We start from the raw sequence: 19,907 nt of genomic DNA, 5'->3' as shown, positions 1-19,907 counted from the left end.
TCAGCTGGTAACACCCATGCTAACTTTGCTAATGCTAGTCAACAAGCTAATATCCACGTTCGAGGCATGTAGCTAATGCTAACATGAAAGTTGGGTAAACCCTGAGATCCTAAGGCTTAGGAGTAGGCAAAGGTACAGGGTTAATTTGGGTAAATTGAGTTCAGATTCCGATTAGGAGAAACACTTGTCTACAAGGAAAATATTTCATTTTGCCCAGGATCTACTCCTAAGCTTAAGGATCTTATCCTGGCGCTAACTATGCGCCAAGTCTGATAGCGAGGCCTGACCCTAGATATATACACTTAGATGCTGCATCAGGGGGTTCTGGCCAGTTCCAATAAAATAATAATTGTATAGCCTGCCAATATATTTGATAATTAACATTTGTTATAATTTTTATTTATGTATTGCTTATTTCCAACATTATAAATACATTTCCATAAAGGCGGACATTTTACTCATTATACATTTTTTGAAAAATAAGTAACTTAAATTGAATATTTTAAAAATAGTATTTTGGAATAAAATTTTTATTATTGTAACCAAATATCCTTTATGATAAATACAGTTCTGATATTTGAACAAACCAAACTGCTGAAAAATCTGTTGTAAATTCATTGTTTTGATTATTTTAATTGTGGAAAGACCTGCCCTCCTACACACGGTACATGCATTAGGAGGCATTACATTTCCTGTCCAACATTTGAGCAGGTAACAGCTGCATCTGAGTGTATACATCTACGGAGTCTGAGATGTCCTAAAATTACCACTGAACCTACAGATAATCAACACTTTTATTTTTCCTCACTAGTGGTAAGATTCTTAAAAATAAGATTCTTTTCATTATCTATAATTTTGACATTGTGTGTAAAAAGCATGTAGCCTTTTGAGGCCACATACATTTTACTGTGTTACACACAAACTTGAGTCAGATTTTAGTTCAGCTACTTTTCACGTGTCAAACATCAATCATGGAGGTTTTTTCCAGTCTGACACAGTTCTTCCCAGGTACTAGATCATGCCAGCAAGCCAGGGGGGCAGGAAGAGGCCAATGGTCCCAAGCAGGCACACGATGATGAACATCCACAGGAAGATGCGATCAATCACCATGGCAACATACTTCCAGTCCTCTTTCACCTGGGCAGAACGAAGAGCAATAGAGGAAACAACAAATTTAAGAAAACAGTGAAACACGAAAGCCGTGTTTCTACTGCGTACTCTGGCTTCTCTATTCAATTCTATTAAGTTTTCTTTTAGTCACTTCTTACTGATTTGTGTATTTCAGAAGATTGAAGTAAATCATGAACCTACTTCTCACTGAAGTATTTTCAGTGATACTCACACTGAAGTCTGCATCCTCAGCCCGCAGGTGATCTGCAATGTAGTGCACCCCCTCTAATGCACGTATCACGCTTGGCGAAAGCAGGAATGTTGAGTCTGATATTGTATTATCAACTTTAGCTGGTCGCTGTGTGGGGGTGACTCTGGCTCCTGCTAACTGTCTGTTTGTGCCTCCAGCCACATCCTCTCTGTTCAGGCTGTTCTGTGGGTTTTTCTGCTGTGGTGGAGGAGTTGACCCTGGAGGCCTGGGCGAAGGAGGTCGGAAGGAGAAATAAGACGTAAGTGTTCCCAACTCCAAATCCTCATAACAACTTCTCTCAGGCTTCTCTGATGTGGTGTCGTCTCTCAACCAGTTAGCTGAGGTGCTAAGGCAGTTGCCAGATTTGTATCCAGCTGTGCGACCCTGCCCCTGCTGGAGCAGCAACAACCTGCGACGCCGGCCATCTGGCGCAGGCCGTCGCATGAACAGCCAGCGTGGGATCAGGTTCAGGAAGACGGAGTGGACCCAGCGGGGCATCTTATGAGTGCTGGGAGAGCGATGGTGCACGTTGAGCACAAAGACAGTGATTACGATGGACAGGGTGACGAAAATCATAGTGAAGAGGAGGTACTCGCCGATGAGCGGGATGACAAGGGATGTGGAAGGTATGATCTCTGTGATGAGGAGAAGGAAAACAGTGAGCGACAGCAGCACAGATATACACAGGGTGATTTTCTCACCACAGTCTGAGGGCAGGTAGAAAACCAAAACAGTGAGGCAAGAGATCAGCAAACAGGGGATGATGAGGTTGATGGTGTAAAACAGAGGGAGCCTTCGAATGATGAAAAAGTAGGTGATGTCTGGGTAGATCTCATGGCAACAGTCGTACTTCTTAGTATTGTATGTGCCCACAGCGTTGATGATGGCCCATTCACCACTCTCCCAGTAGTTGTTGAGATCCACTGTGTTTTCAATTCGCTCCAGATCAATCTTGGCCTTGTCATAAGTCCAAGACCCAAACTTCATTTTACAATTCTGTTGGTCAAAGGGGAAGAAGGTGACATCAATGCTGCAGGAGCTCTTGTAAATGGCAGGAGGGACCCAGCGGATTTTGCCGTTGTAGAATAGGTGAGCTTTCGTCATGTGAGTCACAGCAAATTCACCATCAGCACTAGAAAAACAAGTCGGCAGCACACAGTATGAGGCTTATAAATATGAGAACAGAAGTTACGCTAACAGTCATACTATATGAAAGGTTCTATTACCCCGTTTACTGAGAAAACCATTTACTTTTCATTTTTGAAACCATATAGTGAAAATACTTTTTTTATAATAATAATCTTCAGTAATCTCCTCTCCGTTCTTCCATTTAATGGTAACAATAGATTCTGCTGAGGACGCAATGATGAGTCGTTATCAGCTCATCAGTCTTACACCTTTTTCATTTCATTTTGACACAAGCTCAGTCGAGTAGAACTACATTATCAAACTCAATCTTCATGAGCTGAATTTAGCACAAGGAAGATGTGTATTAAAACTTATGGATATTAACATAGATTTTACATTAAGGCAATGAAACTAGGAATACAAAAAAATTCAAATAAATAAAATATTTAGTAGGCTATATAACACAGATGCACAATGGAAATAAAGTTAACAGGACTGTTCACCATAACTTAAAATTCAAGACCTGTTTTGTAGAAATACACACACAGAAACATAACAGATTTGGCAAAATCCACTAGATGGCACCATCCTCAAACCAGATATAATCCAGTCAGCAGGCATGTATTTGAAACAATATCTAATTTCTAAGATGTGTAGAGCTCACACACTTTTATCATTATTTTGTTTTCAGTCACAGTTGTATATTATGAAATGAAAACATTTTGAAACAATGCCTATTAAAGTACAAGGACATACCATGAATGAAAACTATCAATTACACTTTGGTAGAGTTGAACGGAACAGTCAATGTATTGATTACTTTATTAACAAAAAATTAATCAGGGACATATATAATAATATTAATGTTGTCATTTAAGCATTTTGAAAAGCCAAAATTCAAGCTTCTCATGTCTGTATATTTACTGGTTTTCTTAGCAGTAACCAAATGCTTTAAGGCTTTAACTGTTGCAAAACAAGCTATTTGATTACGTCTACTTAGACATCGTAAAACTGTGATTGCTATTTCATTTTTTCCTTACATCTTATTGAATGACTTGAAAAAAAAAAAAAAAAATCAATGAACATTGTTGAAGAACACTTAAGGAGCCTTAATGTTAAGGTTCTTTTTTTACCATTATGTTATGTTAGTCTCATTTCACACTTACTTGTTATAGAGGACAATGTCTGGTACCCATATGAGCTCGGATGGCACTCTTATGGATGTCACGTTGTCATAGTCAGATGGCCTCCATCGAAGCTTGTAGTCATTCCATTCCTTGGAGATTCAACCAACAGAGATGTTTCAGGAGATCCTTTGCTGAACTGTCATATTAGTCGCTCTTTAACATTTTGTATCATCATCTCACTTCTTAGAGGAACAAAAACATAATAAATCAACTTTGACAGCTTTTTTTTCTAACCTGCTTCAGCCAGACGTTGGTTGTCATCATCTGATTCTTCTCATCCTAACCAACAGACAGAGGGAAATACATAGAGACAGAGTGAAAGCTACCAACTTCTGAAAGTTTGTTCAGTATTGAATCAGAATTATATATAAAATCCATGTTTTCATTAAAGAGATTTTAAAATAAAATCCACTTATCAAAGAATGTCATACAGATGATATAACAGATCTTTGAGTTTAAAGATTTTTTTTATAAGAGACATAAGCTGCGTAAAATATGTGATTTTGTATGACTCACAATAAGAGCAGCAACTACCACATCACTAAAAACATGCAGTTTTTAAATATTACATTTATTCATGTACTATCTGAATTGGACAAAAATGCTGTAAAACAGTCCGTCTGTAAAGACTCACCACATCAATGAGCTGCGCTATGGACAGTCCAAATTTGACAATGACCACATCGGAGATGTTTGGCACAGGTCTCGACCACTTGTTGTAACCAGCGAACAGAGTTTTGAAAAGCTCATCCTCAGCGTGTGAATGGGTCTTGTCGTGACAAACAACTGTGGATACATCATTTCATTTGATTACAAAGTGGCATCTCTTTTTTTCAGTTATGCATTAATGAATAATGCAACTGTTAAATAGAAAAGGAAAATGCACAGTATACAGGGATCATATCTATTTTCCCTCATCTGTGTCTCCTCTAATCCTCACTAAACAAACAGCAGGAGGCTTCAGGGACTGAGGGTGAGTGTTGTGAACATATGTTGTGTTCTGCACACAGGCTTACTGTAAACATCTAAGACCTTTCTTGGTAAAGTCTTATCGACTTTTCCACATCTTAGCAAATCATTTGATCTCTTGATCTGAGCTCCCCATTGGGTCGCCTGCTAAAATGCCTCAAGGTGAACAGATGAAGACTGGGGAAGAATCTCTCCTCCCTCGACAGCAACAGTCTTGCAGCCGTAACCTCTCTATCTCTTTACTGTTATTATCACACATGTGAGGCTTCACAGAGAGAGGTGGCTCAATCAAATTGATATTAAATATGCAGGGACACTGATTTGCTTAAAAGCTCTGACCGAGTCACTCTTTAAATGAATAGCAAGGAAATACAGAGGAATCCCGTCTCTCGGGGAGTACCACTTCCACCTTCATCAGTGTAGTCAGAGTCAATTACACAGATCATTACTTGCTAGTGTTAAGTGGAGGTGAGATCATTTCTCAGTATTGGAGGGTGTTTATTGTCGAGCTGCCTGTCACTCTGTGTTTCAATTGATGCATTAAACAATTAGCAGTTTTCCCTTGAAGCAGAAGGTGATGATGGTGGGTGTTTGCATTTGTGTATGGTGAATCTCCACTGACACTGGACTTTTGGAACCAGTGTTTTATATTTCAGAGATCCTATTGATAAAGTCATTTTCATTTATTTTTCTAACATACTGCATACACTGAGTGGGACAACTTTATAGTTAATGAAAAAAGTACTCTACTGTTGGCAAACCATGCTGGCACTGTTTCCAAAGTATCTCAAACATTTTTTGCACTGCAGTAATGCAGTTACTTCTTGCCTATGGGCTGATGTGTGCTAACATTGTACAATTTAGTCAGTCTTGTCCTATGTCCAAAGGTAGTGAAACCCCCCTGTTAGCACCTCTAATGTCCACCACATCACTGTCTATCAACTTTTTCTTCTACTTTCAAAGAAGAAGAATCACACCAAAGCCAAACCTCAAAAAACAACATAAAAATCTATTGAGATGCCAGTGGGTGTTCATGCCATTAACACTGCACTCCTCCTGGCGCTCCGTTTGGTATGATGCAAACCAGTGGAGTGTGCTGCCATCAAGGATCCTAACACAAGACCTTGAACCACCTGCATCTGGCAGCAGTCATGGTTACTTACCCAAGGCCACATCATTACCTGTGCATGGTTGAGTTGTATCTCCGGCAACACTATTGACAAGTCTTTACAACCCATACAGCAACTGCAGGACAGTCCAGTGGATGATAGCCAGGTAATAGGCTTAAGTGCACAGTGATGACCTGTAGGATACATGCAAATCTGTCTAAATGAGTTATTGTCCATGCTAATTGCTCAGCCTCAGGGGCTTTTAACAAAGAGCAGCCCTGCAAGTCTCTGATTATCTTACAAGTGGGATCTGTGTCGTGACTTTTTAGGCAAATGTGTTTTATCAGTAGCTGACAGAAACAGACATTAGACAGGGTAAAGACTATTGAATTCACTGTTAATTTGCCCAAGGCACACAGGGGTTATCTTCTACCATTAAGATTTAAATTGAGTTTGGCAAACATGCGCTTACCAGAGACTTCTTATCTGATCTCTGGACAGTCAAGGTGGTGTGTGTTCATCTGTGCGTGCATCTGGAAATTACCAGATGTGTGGCTTGGCAAAAAGGCTTACAAGTCTCATAGATCAGAGCCTCTTGACAGTGGAAACCTGAAATGAGATGATGCCTCCAATATCGAGCACACCGGACCATGGATGTTGGACTCTGGCCAACCCCCTTGGCGGGGTGTATGAGACACTGACCAGTTTGGATGATCGAGTCAGCAGCTTTTCAGGCCAGAGGTGCTCTTGGTGAAATTAGAGTTGTCAAATACAGTAAAAAGAAAAGTCTAGTAAAAGGGAACATGCAACAATTTTCCATGAGTTGGCTAAAACTGCAGGACACGTGGAAAAGCTGAATTCTGTCGGTGTCATAATGAGAAGTGATTCGACACAAAATCGACACACCAGCACATCTGACTGCTCTTACATAGAGAGATAGAATGCGGGAAGGTATCTGTGTTCGTAAACCCTCTTTTCAGTATGTCAAAAAATACATTTGTTATCAGAGACGTCTGAGCAAGTACTAACTTCGTACTCACTTCCAAACAGAGCTCAACTTCCCCTGTGTGATAAAGTCAGACTGAAATAATTTCATTATCTTAGACACTGTTTCCAGAAATCTGTTCATAGAAATGTCTCATCTTCATTTTGTTTTCTTATACAAAAGCTTAGAGAATTCAAATGTAGCTGGACTTTGTGTAATTAACTCTGGGGGTGAGTCCTGAAGTATGGTACAAATTCTGACTATAAACTATGATCTTTGTCCTGTCCCTTAATATCTATGAGAAACAGATCCGTGACCATCAACACCCACTGACTATATAACAGTGACTGTCAGCTGCTGTGGCATGGCATATTGTCTAAAATGATTTCTCAAAATGTTTTATGGACTTTTGCATTTTTGGTATTATGCATTTCAGTTTCTGATTTGACCCTAACCCTCGTCTTTTATGTTACATTAAAATAAAACTGTACAATATGAATAAAATAAAGAGAAAAAAAAAAAGATGTGAAAATACAAACCAAGTAAAAGAAGTCGGGTAACTTGCTTTATAGTCGTGAAGTTGCGCTGAGATACGTGAACAGTAGAAAAGGATTGTGGGAGTCTTGGGTGAAGGAGAGCAGGTGCGAAGATTGAAAGGTAGGTTACGTTCAGCTGCTTTTAGTTGAACTGAGCATTTAAAGTTCGAAGCTTTGTTAAACTTCAGAAATGTTGAGTCTCAGCATTTTAGAATTAGCACAACTCTCTGATAAATATATCAGTTTAAACGGGACATTTTGCGTATTTACGCATTTAAAGGACACTCACCTGTCTGACTGACGAGCAGCGACCAGAGAATAGCCGTCCTTACAGAAAACAGGTGGTTGTATCCCATTTTGTTTTCGCACGCAGGTGTTTCCGAGCGCGGTCAAAACGTTATCTTGAAACCGTGACGGGTGAGCAGAAACTGTCATCTTCGCAGCTGGGAGGCATATCAGGACAACTTCACCCCGAGTGTCACTATACCTGCTTTTATATCTGTGGGCGGGGAGAGACTGTGACGATACGTTGACTGAATAAGTTTTCTGTCTTTTCTCTAATGTGTCACCTCTGCTCACTTATCCCCGTCTGGAGTGGATGAGAGCGAGCCCCCAGCCTTCAGGTTCCGCGCACTGAGTCGGAGAGCTATCCATCAGTCGGTGAAGAATCAGGGAGCGGCACTGTAACACACTGGCTCTCCTCTGGTTTATTTGCAGGCTTTAATACCACTTTAAAACACAGCCTCAATCAATCAAACCACTAAAATTAGTCCAGTTTGTTAACAAATAATCTAAACAATCCCACCTTTTTTACGCACGGTGCCAAGACTTTACGCGTCTTCCACTGACTTGATCTGACACTTTAATTAGTTTTTTTATACGATTGGGAGCATTTTAGTGGCAACTCCAGTCGGTTAGGTCCGCAAAGCAGCATCGTCCACCGCGAGGAGACAGGACACATCTGAGTCCTGCTTCTTTCCTCTTGTACCTGTATCTGTCCCTCCTCCTGCCTCTCCCTTGCTCACTCTTTCACACACGCACGGGATTCACTGTAGAAGCTGCCAAGTGCTCGTATGGAAATTGATCGAGCAGTTAACTCAAATTAGATCCTTTTTGCTCTGAAAGAATAAAAACTGTGCGTTAATTTTCTTATTTGAACACTGAAATATGAGTGATAGCCTAAATCAGATGCTGTTGAAGAAACGTCTGTGGGATATTTCTCTTTAAAACAGCTAGAGGGCAGACTGGGATGGATCGATATGATTAGTGAAGTTCTAATTTCCCCCATAATATTAATATGAGAGTAGAAGATGGAGAACAAATACATAAAGCATCAAGCTTGAAAAAAAAAAATAAAACAAAGACTGATTTGTTTTTTGATGCTGTTTACTGGCTCATACTGTCCATACCTCATATCATACAAATACAAAGTCATATTATTACATATGTTATTCTTGAAAATATCAAAACATTCCCTCCCATGAGTCCTGGCAAGGGTAAAAAGATAATAACACTGAAAATTAGGCTTAGGCAACCTAAGCTTGATTCTCTTGTTTAAACCGGTAAATCCATGGTATGGTATTTCTCTCTGCTAATTTCTTCTGAATGACAGGAATGATTGTTTATACAATATCCAGGCCTTCATCCACAGGTTATTGCATAGTTTTCTCCAAACAACAGCAGTCCCTTTCCTCTTTTTGTTACAAAAACAAAATCTTCATTGAAACACGCTAGCCTCCATCTTCACCCTGGAACCAGATGGCCGATCCATGGCTTCCTCAGGAGAAGACTAACACAGTCATTATGCTTGGTCTCTGAAGTCCAATAGAGTTTGATCCATAAATGCTCAACTTGGCTCAGACTTGCGCCACATACTGTTGCCATGTTTGACTTCACCAGATTCCACCCCATGGATGGAAAATAATATTTTATGGGTTTGGGGTCATTACTTCTGTGAAAGGCAAACATCTTTTATAGGCAACAGTTCTTGCTTGCTGTGTTCTTTCGTCATTATCACGCTGTGAAAATATAAACCTTGTAAGAGCTTCATCTTTGTCTGTTACTTCAGCCGATGTAACCGGTAACCTAGACACATTCTTGTATCAAAGGTATATAGGTAAGAAATAAAAAAATATAGAGTTGCTGAAAGGTTCATTCTCACAGGACACCTAACATCAGTCACAGGTTCGAGGATGACATATGATTTCAGTTACTGTAATTTTTCAGCACGTTCTCAGTGTTGGATTTTGGCAATGTCTTTCAGCTGCTTTGTGAATGAAGCGTGCAGCGCCAGCGATGAGCTCTCCAGCCTGTTGGCGATGTCTGCTGCAGCTCGAAGCATTTCTTCAAAGGCCAAGGACTCTTCTCTGATTCTGCTTGGGAAGCCACACAATCCAGGTCACCAGGTGAAGTGAAGGAGAAAGCACCACACAAAGAAAACAACAGGAGCAGACACGTATAGAGACGGAGTAATGAAAGAAGAGCTGAAATGTATTATAAAGGGGGCGATACATATGTTTTTTATTAAACCTGTTATTGTAATGGGAAAGGTTGTGTAAAAGGAAAGCCAGTCATATATCACGCTGAAGAAATGACAAACATTAAGACTTAAACAGGGCAACAAGAGGGGTTTTTTCCCCAAACATATTTAGTTCCATGTGTGAGAAATAGTGAATTTAATGCACCATAATGTGTAAATTCATGTGTGCAAATAAATGGTCCATAGGCTACTTGAGAATCAGCAAAGTGCATTTTGCTGTAATAGGAGCGGTGTTCAGAATAGCTGTTTCTGGTTTCTTGAAATGGACACCTGACACTGCTGCTGCTGAGTAATAAACAGAAAACCTGAAACCAGTCAAGACTGCAATCAGAGGCAGGACTCAGTCGCCATGATATTACAGCAGTAAATCTACTGTTTCTCTCTGACATGCTTTGTGAAAAACAGAATAAAACGGTTACCATCAACCACACCAAATTTGTTTATATCTTCAGCTTCAATGAATAAAAGCTGATCTCTATACATTTTAACCTTAAACATCAAGTTCAAGACACACTTGAAAGATTATTTACTCACTTCTGCATCCCAGAAGAGGTGTCTTTTACACCTCCCTCCAGCTGCTTTTCTAGGTCTTCTTCAGCTTTTTCTACCACATCATGGCAGCTCTTGTGATCCTCTTGAATGCCAATAACATTTTCCTTAATCACATCTTCATAGCTCTGATCTCCCAGCTCTGCTCCCACAAACTGCACCAAGTTCTCCATCACCGCTTTGTTACCATGCTGGATGGCTTGAAGATAGGCCAGCTCCTCTTTCTGGGCCTTCAGCCTTCGAGCCAAGGCAGCATTAGTACTGAAGTAGACTGAGCACTTGTCCGGCTGGGGTTCATAATACGTCGAAGGCGAGGGTGATGGGGAAAATGCTGCTGGTGTAATCCAGTCGTGGTTGTTTCTCATCCTCACCGGCTCATCACTAATTGCCTGAGATGTGTCATTGGTAGCCGTTATTGCAGAGAAAATGCCGATTCCTGATCCCCATTCTCCGTCTCCACTTTGGCAGAGCATTGGGGTTGCCATAGATACACAGGCCAAGATGAAGAGCATCCAACAACACCACATGGTAGTCTGGACAGAAGAGGAGAGTGAGGGTGAATAATCTCTGAGCTTGATCAACAGGTAAAGACACTTCTATTATATTATACTCTAATTTGAGTGGTTTAGTGTACAGTTGAAATATATAACTTTAAATATGATTTCAGTTCAAATATCATGTTAATATGAATCACTGTGGTATGCTGAATAAACAAACATGGACATAAGCGTTAAAGCCAAAGTTAACTCATTCATTCTATATGAAAATGTAGTGGCTCGAAATATATGTCAGTGGAGAGTTTATCAGGAATGATTTGTTTCATATAACTTTGTAAAACGCAGCGTATTGTATTTGTTAAAGAAGTCAGCAGTTGTACTAAGAGTAAACTCGTGTCTAGCTTTTATCAAACCTCCATGTTACCAGGGATGGATTGAACACAGTATAATATTTTTTTCAGTTTTTTCCAGGGCTCACAATTTCAAATTAAAAACATATTTCCAAGTTCAAATCTAAAAGATCAAATTTGACACTGAAATTCAAGATGAAACATTATAACTTAAACACACAGTCTGCCAAAGATCGATTTGTGTCTTATGAGGTTACACTGAATGTGTCTGGAGCTCAGATGTTTAAGGGTTTTTCTGTATTGAATGTTGGTGCCTGACATTCACCAGTCCAATTTGAGCAACTTGAGTGTTTGACTTGAAGTTGTAGATCAGAATTGGACTAAAACTGAGTATTGTTTTAAATATGGGACACTTCAATTCTTTTACTTCTTGGAGAAGTTAGATTGTTTAGTCATGCTTTCTGTCTGTTTTCTAACATTACTGATGTAAAAATGTTAGAAAACAGAGCCGTGTGCTGCTTGGTTGTGGTTACATAGAGAATGCCTCACATTCTGTGGTTGGGCCAGGGCTCAGAGGATGTATGAGTTGTGTCACGCGAGGGCCATAAACGCTGACATATCCCTTAGTAGTACTGCTTGGGCTGGTTTTGGTATTTGGCTGCTTGTTCAGGGATTTTTCACAAGATCAAGTCACCTTGTAAATCCTTACAACATATGAGAATAGTTGTTCTAGCACAATTCCAATCAAGTAGGATTTTATAACAACTGTATAATTTTCAGTCAAACGTCTTTCTCAGCATCTGGAACTGTATTTAAAAACCTGTATTCAGCATGTAGAGGCATTGCTGAGATCTGTCTGTGATCAGAGCACATTTGGTTTCTGCTGCAGTTCATTTTTACAGCAGCTTTAAAATTGTTTCAACCTCTCATAAAGGGAAAATTTAAGTTGGTTGACTCGCACCTATTACCATATTTTGTTGAGGAGCACAGGATGTATGCCCAGATGAGTTGTGATGTGGCCCAACCCCATAAAGTAGCCAACTGCTGGCTACTCTCCCTCCCTCCCTCCCTCTCTGGGTCTCTGGTTATTTTAGGCAGTGACCTCACATATGTTGAAGCAGCTGTAAGACGAGTTGTAAACAGAAACCTTCAAACCAATGCAAACTGCATGCAGAGACTCAACTCAGGAGCCTTGCATCATCAGTGTAATAAGTGTGCTCTTTTTTTTTTTTCCTTTTGACTGACATGTGCATTGTAACAGACAGGCTGATAAAACCCATTGCAGTGAAACTGATTTAATGAGTTTTGCCTGAGGTGACACATGTATCAGTAGACAGCTCATACTGTAGGAATAGGAGCTTTATTATTGGGACACTTTGAATATTACAGAGATTATTTACTTTGAGCATTTATTTAAAAAAAACCAAAGTTGGCACTGTACCTGCTGCCTTCCTGTGAATAATGTTCCCCTTTAAGCAGCAGTTCCAACCCAGTGACCAAATACAGCCAAATGAAAAGGTGATTAATCCTAAAATATAAGTTTATTGTCTCTGTATTCAGTTACTATAGCAGCAGTAAAAAGTTAAGGGACATTCAGTGACATTCATTAAGTTTCTAAAGAGCCTGCACACGTGCTCCTCTCTGTATCACAGGTTGCCAGGAGCAGTTGCCTTTGTCTTGTATGCACACTTTCCATGCAGGCATCTCATAGTTTTGTCAAACAGGCTTTTGTGTTAGACTCTCGGTGTCCTGTAGTGACCTTTTTGGCTTCATGCTGACACTTCTGTCACTGCGAAGTGGCTTTTATAGGCTGCCTTTTCTTTTGGCTTAAAATAGCAGTAGCTCGTCTGCAGGAGGACAGTGGCTACAAGCGTGGAACAACTTCAAGCAATAGTTTAGAAGATTTGCTGAGACCAGGGCCAGTATGCACATTGATGATACAGTAATGCAGCGAGTGCAACATTAAAATATGCAGTTCTGATTCTTACTTTCTTGATTAGTGAATTAATTATTTGATCCTAAAAAAGGTTCTTAAATAAATAAGTTAATCATTTCCTAAAGCCCAAGTTGATGTTTTTAAGCTATTTGTTTTGTATCATACTTTTTCTGTTAATTTTTCACTTGACTAATTGTGTTTCAGCTCTAAAATGAATGAATGAATGAATCATACTGTTTGCAGAACTGTATGGTCATGGTACAGTAATGGTAATGGTAATTCTATCTGTGCATCTTGAATTTGCATGGCTTACCACTCCTTTGCAGCGGCTCAGAGCTAATCTATGTTTGTAGTGTGGCTGCAGCTCAGACTTGTGGACCTTCTTGTCAAAGGTGTGTTTTATAGCTCAACCACTTTAATGTTGCCATGACAACAAGGTCTTCACCAGTAAGCCAATATAGCATAGAGACGCCTGGCAAGTTCAGCGCTCAGCAACACAGGTGGGAATCATGTAAGATGGGTACACACTTGCAGGCAATAGTAATGAGTACACACTCTCTCCTGTACACATGCAGTACTGTATACTGTATGTCTGCATGTGCTCCTCATAAAATCCTTTTACCTTTCTAGTCAACTATAATATCACCATCCACATCAATAGCACAATTTTTCAACTGGAGTAATTTCACTAGACGTGTAAAATGGCATAAAAAGTTAACAATGTACTGTGCCCTTCAAATTTGAGTTTTCTACTATTACCAATGCAATGATAAAGCCTCAGCTTCCTATTATACTGTACTCTAACAAAAAAGTTGAATAAATCCAAACACCAAACTTACCTAACTCCAGTATTTTTTCACAGCTAAATTCTGCCACTTCCACTTTCAAGCAAATCCCGTCAAAAAGGTTCAGGACTACTATTCTCACAGAGAACAAATACTCACTCGGTTTACTTCTTCATGTCAGGGGAAAAAATGCAGACACACGCACACACAATTAGGGTTTGGCTGGAGAGCATGGTCGTCTATGCCTTGTGTCTGCTGTTGGGAGGGAATGTGGGGGGGGGCGAGGGTGTTTTCAGAAAAGGCTGAAACTGAATGATTTCTTTCTTTGCGGTGGAAAGAGGGGCTGGCAAAAGGAGGGCAAAAGTGGGGGTGTAATCTACTTCACATCTGCAGGCTCTGGTTGTGAGACAGGAAACGGAGAGGATCTATGGTATAGGGGAAATGTATTTTTATTACCATGATGAATTTACTTTTGCTGCTTTTTAGGAATGGTCCCATAAAAGTATGTTAGAAGTAAGTACTTTCATAATTTAATATGTGACTAAATCTAAATCTAGGACTTTTTCCCAGTAGGTATTATAGCTTCCATATCAAGACAGCCTATAATGGTGAGAGATTAATAATACACTTTAAGTTGAGTTTATTGGTTGTCTTTCAGGTTTGGCAAAGCTACAGTAATGTAGTTTAATTTTCTGAGATGTTTCCTTAAAAACAGTGTTTAAAACCACTGGAGTGTAGTTTTCATTTCTCTCTCCTCTCTAAATTTAGAACATCCCTAAATTTAGTTTAGTGCTTCTGAATGCACCTATATTTCTCAGAAATGACCATATGTCAGGGTAACCAGCTGGCATAGAGAACGTGTAATCTGTGTCTAATGGTTGAATCAAGGCAGAAAAGTTTTTATTACATTTACACCTGGAAGTCAAGTGTTTTTTTTTTTGTTGTTGTTTTTGTTTTTGGGAAATTTGGGTCTTTTCGGCTGTGTTCTGTTTTATAGTTTTTAAAAACAACACCTCCAAAGCTCCAAACACTAAACCTTCAGACCTTGTATAACTAGAAAATTTAATAGTCTCCATCTGGTGGTTTTTTGCAAAGGCATAGATTGAATGCTACTGGAATTAGCTTCTATGGGCTGCACATAAATGAAAACTATGCATTTCATACATATAGTACATGTTCCCTGGCAGACCACAATGTTTAGAAAATGACGGTATAAAAGGCATTTTGGGGGGTTTCTAAGTTTTATGATTTTTATCAACCTATAATTGGCAACCAAGACATAACAACATTGACAGGTGTCTTGCACAGAGAATCATTCACATTTTAAGTCATAGATGATCAGATATCTAATCAGCCTTTGAATGAGGTTTTGATGTCAACCTCACCTTGCATTGAGGTTGCTTTTACATTTACAGTTTAGTTCATTTGCTTTGTGATGAGGAATTAAATGAAATGTTTGTTTAATGGGTAATTGTCATAATATCAATGGGAATAACCCTTAAGTTTTTGAGCCACACTTCTTCCTCATGTTGCAGTGGGCCTGATGGTGTCTGTCAAACATTATGTGTAAAAAGCCTTCAGCCATGTCACATAACTGATGCATCCTCTGTCACACATTCTGACCATAAAATCTTAATTACTAACAAAATATCAACTTTTTAAATCTGTTGACACAGATTCATTGTTTTCTCCATGCATATTGCCTTTTAAAATAATGCATTGCTGTTCGTATCGTGACTGACTTTGTCCCCCCGTGTTCTCCTGTCAAAATAACCTAAGTACTTAATTTCAAATGAAAGCAAAATATGAATTCATGAAGTGATCCACTAGAGTGTGTACAAAATACATAATAGATCAGACAGTGACCATGAATATATTGACCAAGAAACAGTTTCAGCATTTCCTAATTGACCAGCACCTTGTGTACCCTGAGGGCTGTTACTGACCAAGGCCAAGGACTCAGTGCTCTCTGCAGCCACTTATCCACAGCAGTGCAAAGGCAATGAGTGCCACAGTGTGCTGCTGCTGATAAACTCTGCTAATCCACTCTGGGACCCAAACACAGTTCAGGCTTTTCTTAGCACTCTGGACCAGCATGTCTTGCTACTTTATCCATGTTTGCTTTTGCAGCACAAATTTGGGAGCTTAGAGAGTAACATGCAGGGCTTTGTGATGACCTTCACTCAACATTTCTAACATGTTAAAATCTCAACAATTTTAAAATCAGTCACCGAAGATGTTCTGTGAGATTTTTTTTAGCTGGCTGTTGCTATCAGATAAATCGATGTTCTTAGAGCCCTAAAACAAGAGACTGACCTGAAATTACACCCTCCAACAAAGGCCCATTAATAAATTTGCACTTGAACACACCACAACGCAGCCAATGGTCAGCTGACATACAGTAGATTTACTGTACCTTCCCACATGCCATCCAAAATATCCGCTTGCTTGAAAGGAAATACTGTAGTACTTAACTAAACAGGAATTGAATTTTGCTTGTGCTACTGCTTGTAGACTCTGTGATGGCCTCCAGCAGATACACTCCCTACAATGAATTGAACAAATAGACATTAATCCTACAGATTTTTTAGAATTAGATTATATATGCCAGTTCCACTGCCTTGCCTTGATTAAATCTTGTACAGCCGCCCTGAGGATGTTGTAAAATAACCACAGAAAATTTTGTCTTATTTTCAACATCTTCTAGGTTTCTGCTCTGCACATTATGTTGGAGCTGGTAATATCCCTGAGGTGCACTATAATTGTCTGTTTAGAAGATAATGATGATAAAACTGTGCAGTTATGTATGTTTGTGATCAGGCTTAGAAAAAGAGAATTTGATTTAACAGGACTTTGGCACACTTATTTCTGCTGTATATTTATTATATTTGTGCTGCTCTGTGATAGCATTGCACATCCTAAACAAAAGTAATAGTTTGCTCTTTGGAAAAATTGGCCTTGGCGTTATCAAATAGCCAGTATGTCACAGAGACTGGGCTTTCAAAAATGAGCTGTGATTGGCTAAGTTTGACATAATCCTCTATCACAACCACTGATACTGATTCTACTCCCTGCTAATCCTACCCCAATTCCAAAAGGGCCACAGGTCATAAAAGATACCAAAAGTACCACCATGCCCTCTGTACGTTTCACATTTGACCACACTTAAGACCGCTTTTCGTTTCACAAAAATAGGATCTGAACCCTCTGGCGTTTAAGTGGAAACTGAAAGGCTATATAAGTTGCATCCCTGGTGCAGGCAAAGGGCACTTGGCTCTGCACAAGCTGTCTGTGCTATGTTTCACAACAGATGCCTCCCGTAAAAAAGAAAATGCAGACCTTCATCCAGATCTCATTATATAAGTCAACCAGCAGGAAGTGAGACCGCTTAAGGATATTCTGAACACTGATCATCCAGAATGATGCTGATTTGGACCGAGGGAAATACAAATGTGTGCAGATACAGAGGCAGTGTTCTTCAACATCCCAGTTGTCTTAGCTTATGTTTAATGTAATCAAATATCCCCGGAAAAATATAAGACCAGTGGTTAGGAGGCAAGTCCAAATTTAATTAGCCAAACATAATTAGCCCGTTGTTATGCTTCCTGGAGACTACAAGGTCAGAAAGGAAGTCGTGGCTTCAATCCATCCTCCTACAGTAATGTCACCACTTACAAGAAAGCTACAAAATAAAATGACATGTATGTTTTATGCTAGATACAAACACTACACTATAAAGTAACATATCACAATATCACAGATTATTATTGAGCTATTAAGAGCTTAACATGTCCAAGTAACTTGTCTATTCTCAAATCTATTTACATCCTGTTTGCTTGCACTTACAATAAAATTCATTTCTCCCATACCTGTATCTAGAACCAATGTAGCACCTCAAATTGTGAAACTATTTAACTGCAACAACATTTAAAACTTGGGTGTCTTCCAATGTCACTCACTGATCATTAAATTCAACATAATGCACTGCGGACTACTTGCTCAAATTTTTTCTCCTTTTTTTTTTTTTTTTTTTTTTTTTTTTTATTGATTTGTGTAACTTAAAGAGAGATGTGTTGTTCCATCAGGCGAGCGAAATGCTGGAAAGAAACCAGAAGGAGCTTTGATTACCTTCACAAGACTGAGGTGTAAAATAAATGGGGTGTCAGATGTTACAGATTACTAATTTCAGAAGAACTCATTTTTCATGTCAGTGAATCTTAAGTGGGTCTATTACTGAGTGTGAGACATATTCATATTAATGAATGAATGAATGAATAATTTTATCCCAGACTCTCAGTCCTGAATGGTGTCGTTTTAGTTTTGAGTCCACATTATCGCTGGCGCTGTGCTTCCCTTTTTAAATAAAATGGTAATAGGTTAGGGGTTGGTTCATAAGATATTTAAGATTTTAAAGGGAAACAGAATTTCTGCATGTATGAAGTGATGTGGCGCGGTGGGGCAGAGGTTAACACTTTCGCCTTATGGCAGGAAAGTTCTGGGTTTGAACCTGGACAGACCAGAGTTTCTTCCTCACACAGTCCAAAGACAAGCAGGTTAGGTTAACTGATGACTTTAAATTGGTCTGAGTGGTTGTCAGCTGGGATTTGGCTCCAGACCATCTATGGACCTCAGTTAGATTAGCAGTATAGATAAGGGATAGATGTATTGTTTACATATTGTTTCAGCTGAACTATATTTTCTACTGCTACTAAAATTTTTCTACTCTTTTACCTCTTAACATGGTCATTTGTTGGTTTGATGTGATAGTGTCAGTAATACAGGCCTCTGGCCTCCTGTAGCCCTTAAAGTAAATATCAAAGCAGGAAAGAAAATCATTTAAAAGAAAACATTTTCAAACCTGCGGTGTTAACTGGCCATGCCCAAGCCAAACAGCAAAGTAAAACTCAGTAAGCAGCACTCCTTAAAGTTAATTCACTTTTTTTTTGTTTTTTCTTGCTTTTTTAAATATCCTGCAGTCTCTCCTGCATGCTAATCCCTATTTTGAACCTATTTTTTATCCTCCTTTTTTCTGGCTTTCCCCAAATATCCATGAAGTTAAGAATAATGTCAGAAAACTGATAAGGAACCTTTAGGCAACTAACTTACTCAATATAGAGAGTAAAGAACTAAGTCTGTTATGCTGTGTAAGTCACAGCTGGAGATTCACTTGCTGAGGTTGTTTGATTAAGGACACATTGATCTTTTTATATGATTATGATTCTTTTGATCTTTTTCATATCTACTGAAATGTACATAAATAGAATTGAAGGAGACATATTGTATCAGAGAGTAGAGCATGGATGTGTTTTTTTTCCGTCTAAGAAAGAAGCCTAACCAAGACTGTTTCTTAACTGAGACTTGCTATTTCATTTCATTATCTTGAAAGACTTTCAAAAGTGCAAATGTTTCTTTTCGCAGTAGCTGAAGATCAAGCTCCTTTTATTGTTTGATTAGGGCTTGTCATCCTTTTTGGCATGTGACCCTTTAAAATGATACAAATTCTCCTCCCCTATCAGATTGGTAATGTGAAGTATTTTAAGAAAGCTGGAGACGTAAGAGTATAATCTGATTGACAAGAAAATTAACATCATTTTGTTTACTTTCTGATCCCTTTGATCATCTGTGTTATATTTCTCTCTTATCAAGTTATTTTTGTCAATTCATTACACCCAAAACCTAATATTCTCAAAATTGGTGAAAAAGACTGCGGTTTAATTACCAACAAACTCGTATAAAAACAAGTCTGTATTTCAAATAAATAACACTTAGCTGCTTTATAAAACTGGCTTGAGCATTTCTAAAACCACAACAACTGGGGATAACAGAAATTGTTATCAGGAAAGCTGGGGTCATTCTCACCTGTATCCGCTGCACCCTCTGTGTCTCTCTGGGAGGTGATGGAAGGCAGTCAGCAAGAGGACAGTGTGAATTAGGACCCCAGCTGTGTCCTCATCCAAGCAGGAACTCCTAATCAATA

The 19,907-nt window shown here is 39.1% G+C and overlaps 2 protein-coding genes across 3 annotated transcripts; both read right to left on the bottom strand.

The window, feature by feature from the left end:
- Positions 1-1,011: 1,011 nt before the first annotated feature.
- chrna2b (cholinergic receptor, nicotinic, alpha 2b (neuronal)) lies at positions 1,012-4,453 on the bottom strand. Its single transcript, XM_026318490.1, is given in 7 exon segments — positions 1,012-1,137; positions 1,343-1,460; positions 1,462-1,555; positions 1,654-2,492; positions 3,655-3,764; positions 3,910-3,954; positions 4,310-4,453. Coding segments are annotated over 6 exon segments (1,317 nt in total). The 5' UTR covers positions 3,940-3,954; positions 4,310-4,453.
- Positions 4,454-8,700: 4,247 nt separating this feature from the next.
- LOC113137375 (uncharacterized) lies at positions 8,701-14,184 on the bottom strand. Of its 2 annotated transcripts, none has more exons than XM_026318981.1 (3): positions 14,090-14,184; positions 10,348-10,895; positions 8,701-9,646 (listed from the first exon to the last, which is right to left on the bottom strand). In XM_026318981.1, the coding sequence occupies exons 2-3, from the start codon at positions 10,887-10,889 to the stop codon at positions 9,508-9,510; spliced, it is 681 nt and encodes a 226-aa protein (XP_026174766.1). In that variant the 5' UTR covers positions 10,890-10,895; positions 14,090-14,184; the 3' UTR covers positions 8,701-9,507. The 2 variants fall into 2 exon arrangements, with proteins under 2 accessions (XP_026174766.1, XP_026174765.1); XM_026318980.1 differs by having other exon boundaries at positions 13,985-14,129.
- Positions 14,185-19,907: the final 5,723 nt, after the last annotated feature.

The sequence above is a fragment of the Mastacembelus armatus genome, chromosome 24, assembly GCF_900324485.2.
Source record: "Mastacembelus armatus chromosome 24, fMasArm1.2, whole genome shotgun sequence".
Taxonomy (NCBI): domain Eukaryota; kingdom Metazoa; phylum Chordata; class Actinopteri; order Synbranchiformes; family Mastacembelidae; genus Mastacembelus; species Mastacembelus armatus.
The sequence above is the reverse complement of the archived record's forward strand: the minus strand, read 5'-3'. Positions and strand labels throughout refer to the sequence as shown.

Bases quoted from the DNA above. Each gene is read 5' to 3' on its own strand.
- LOC113137375 (XM_026318981.1), bottom strand. From the start codon at position 10,889: ATGTGGTGTTGTTGGATGCTCTTCATCTTGGCCTGTGTATCTATGGCA. The intron at 9,647-10,347 runs GTGAGTAAATAA...CTTCCCAAGCAG, and splicing joins ACCTCTTCTGGGATGCAGAA to AATCAGAGAAGAGTCCTTGG.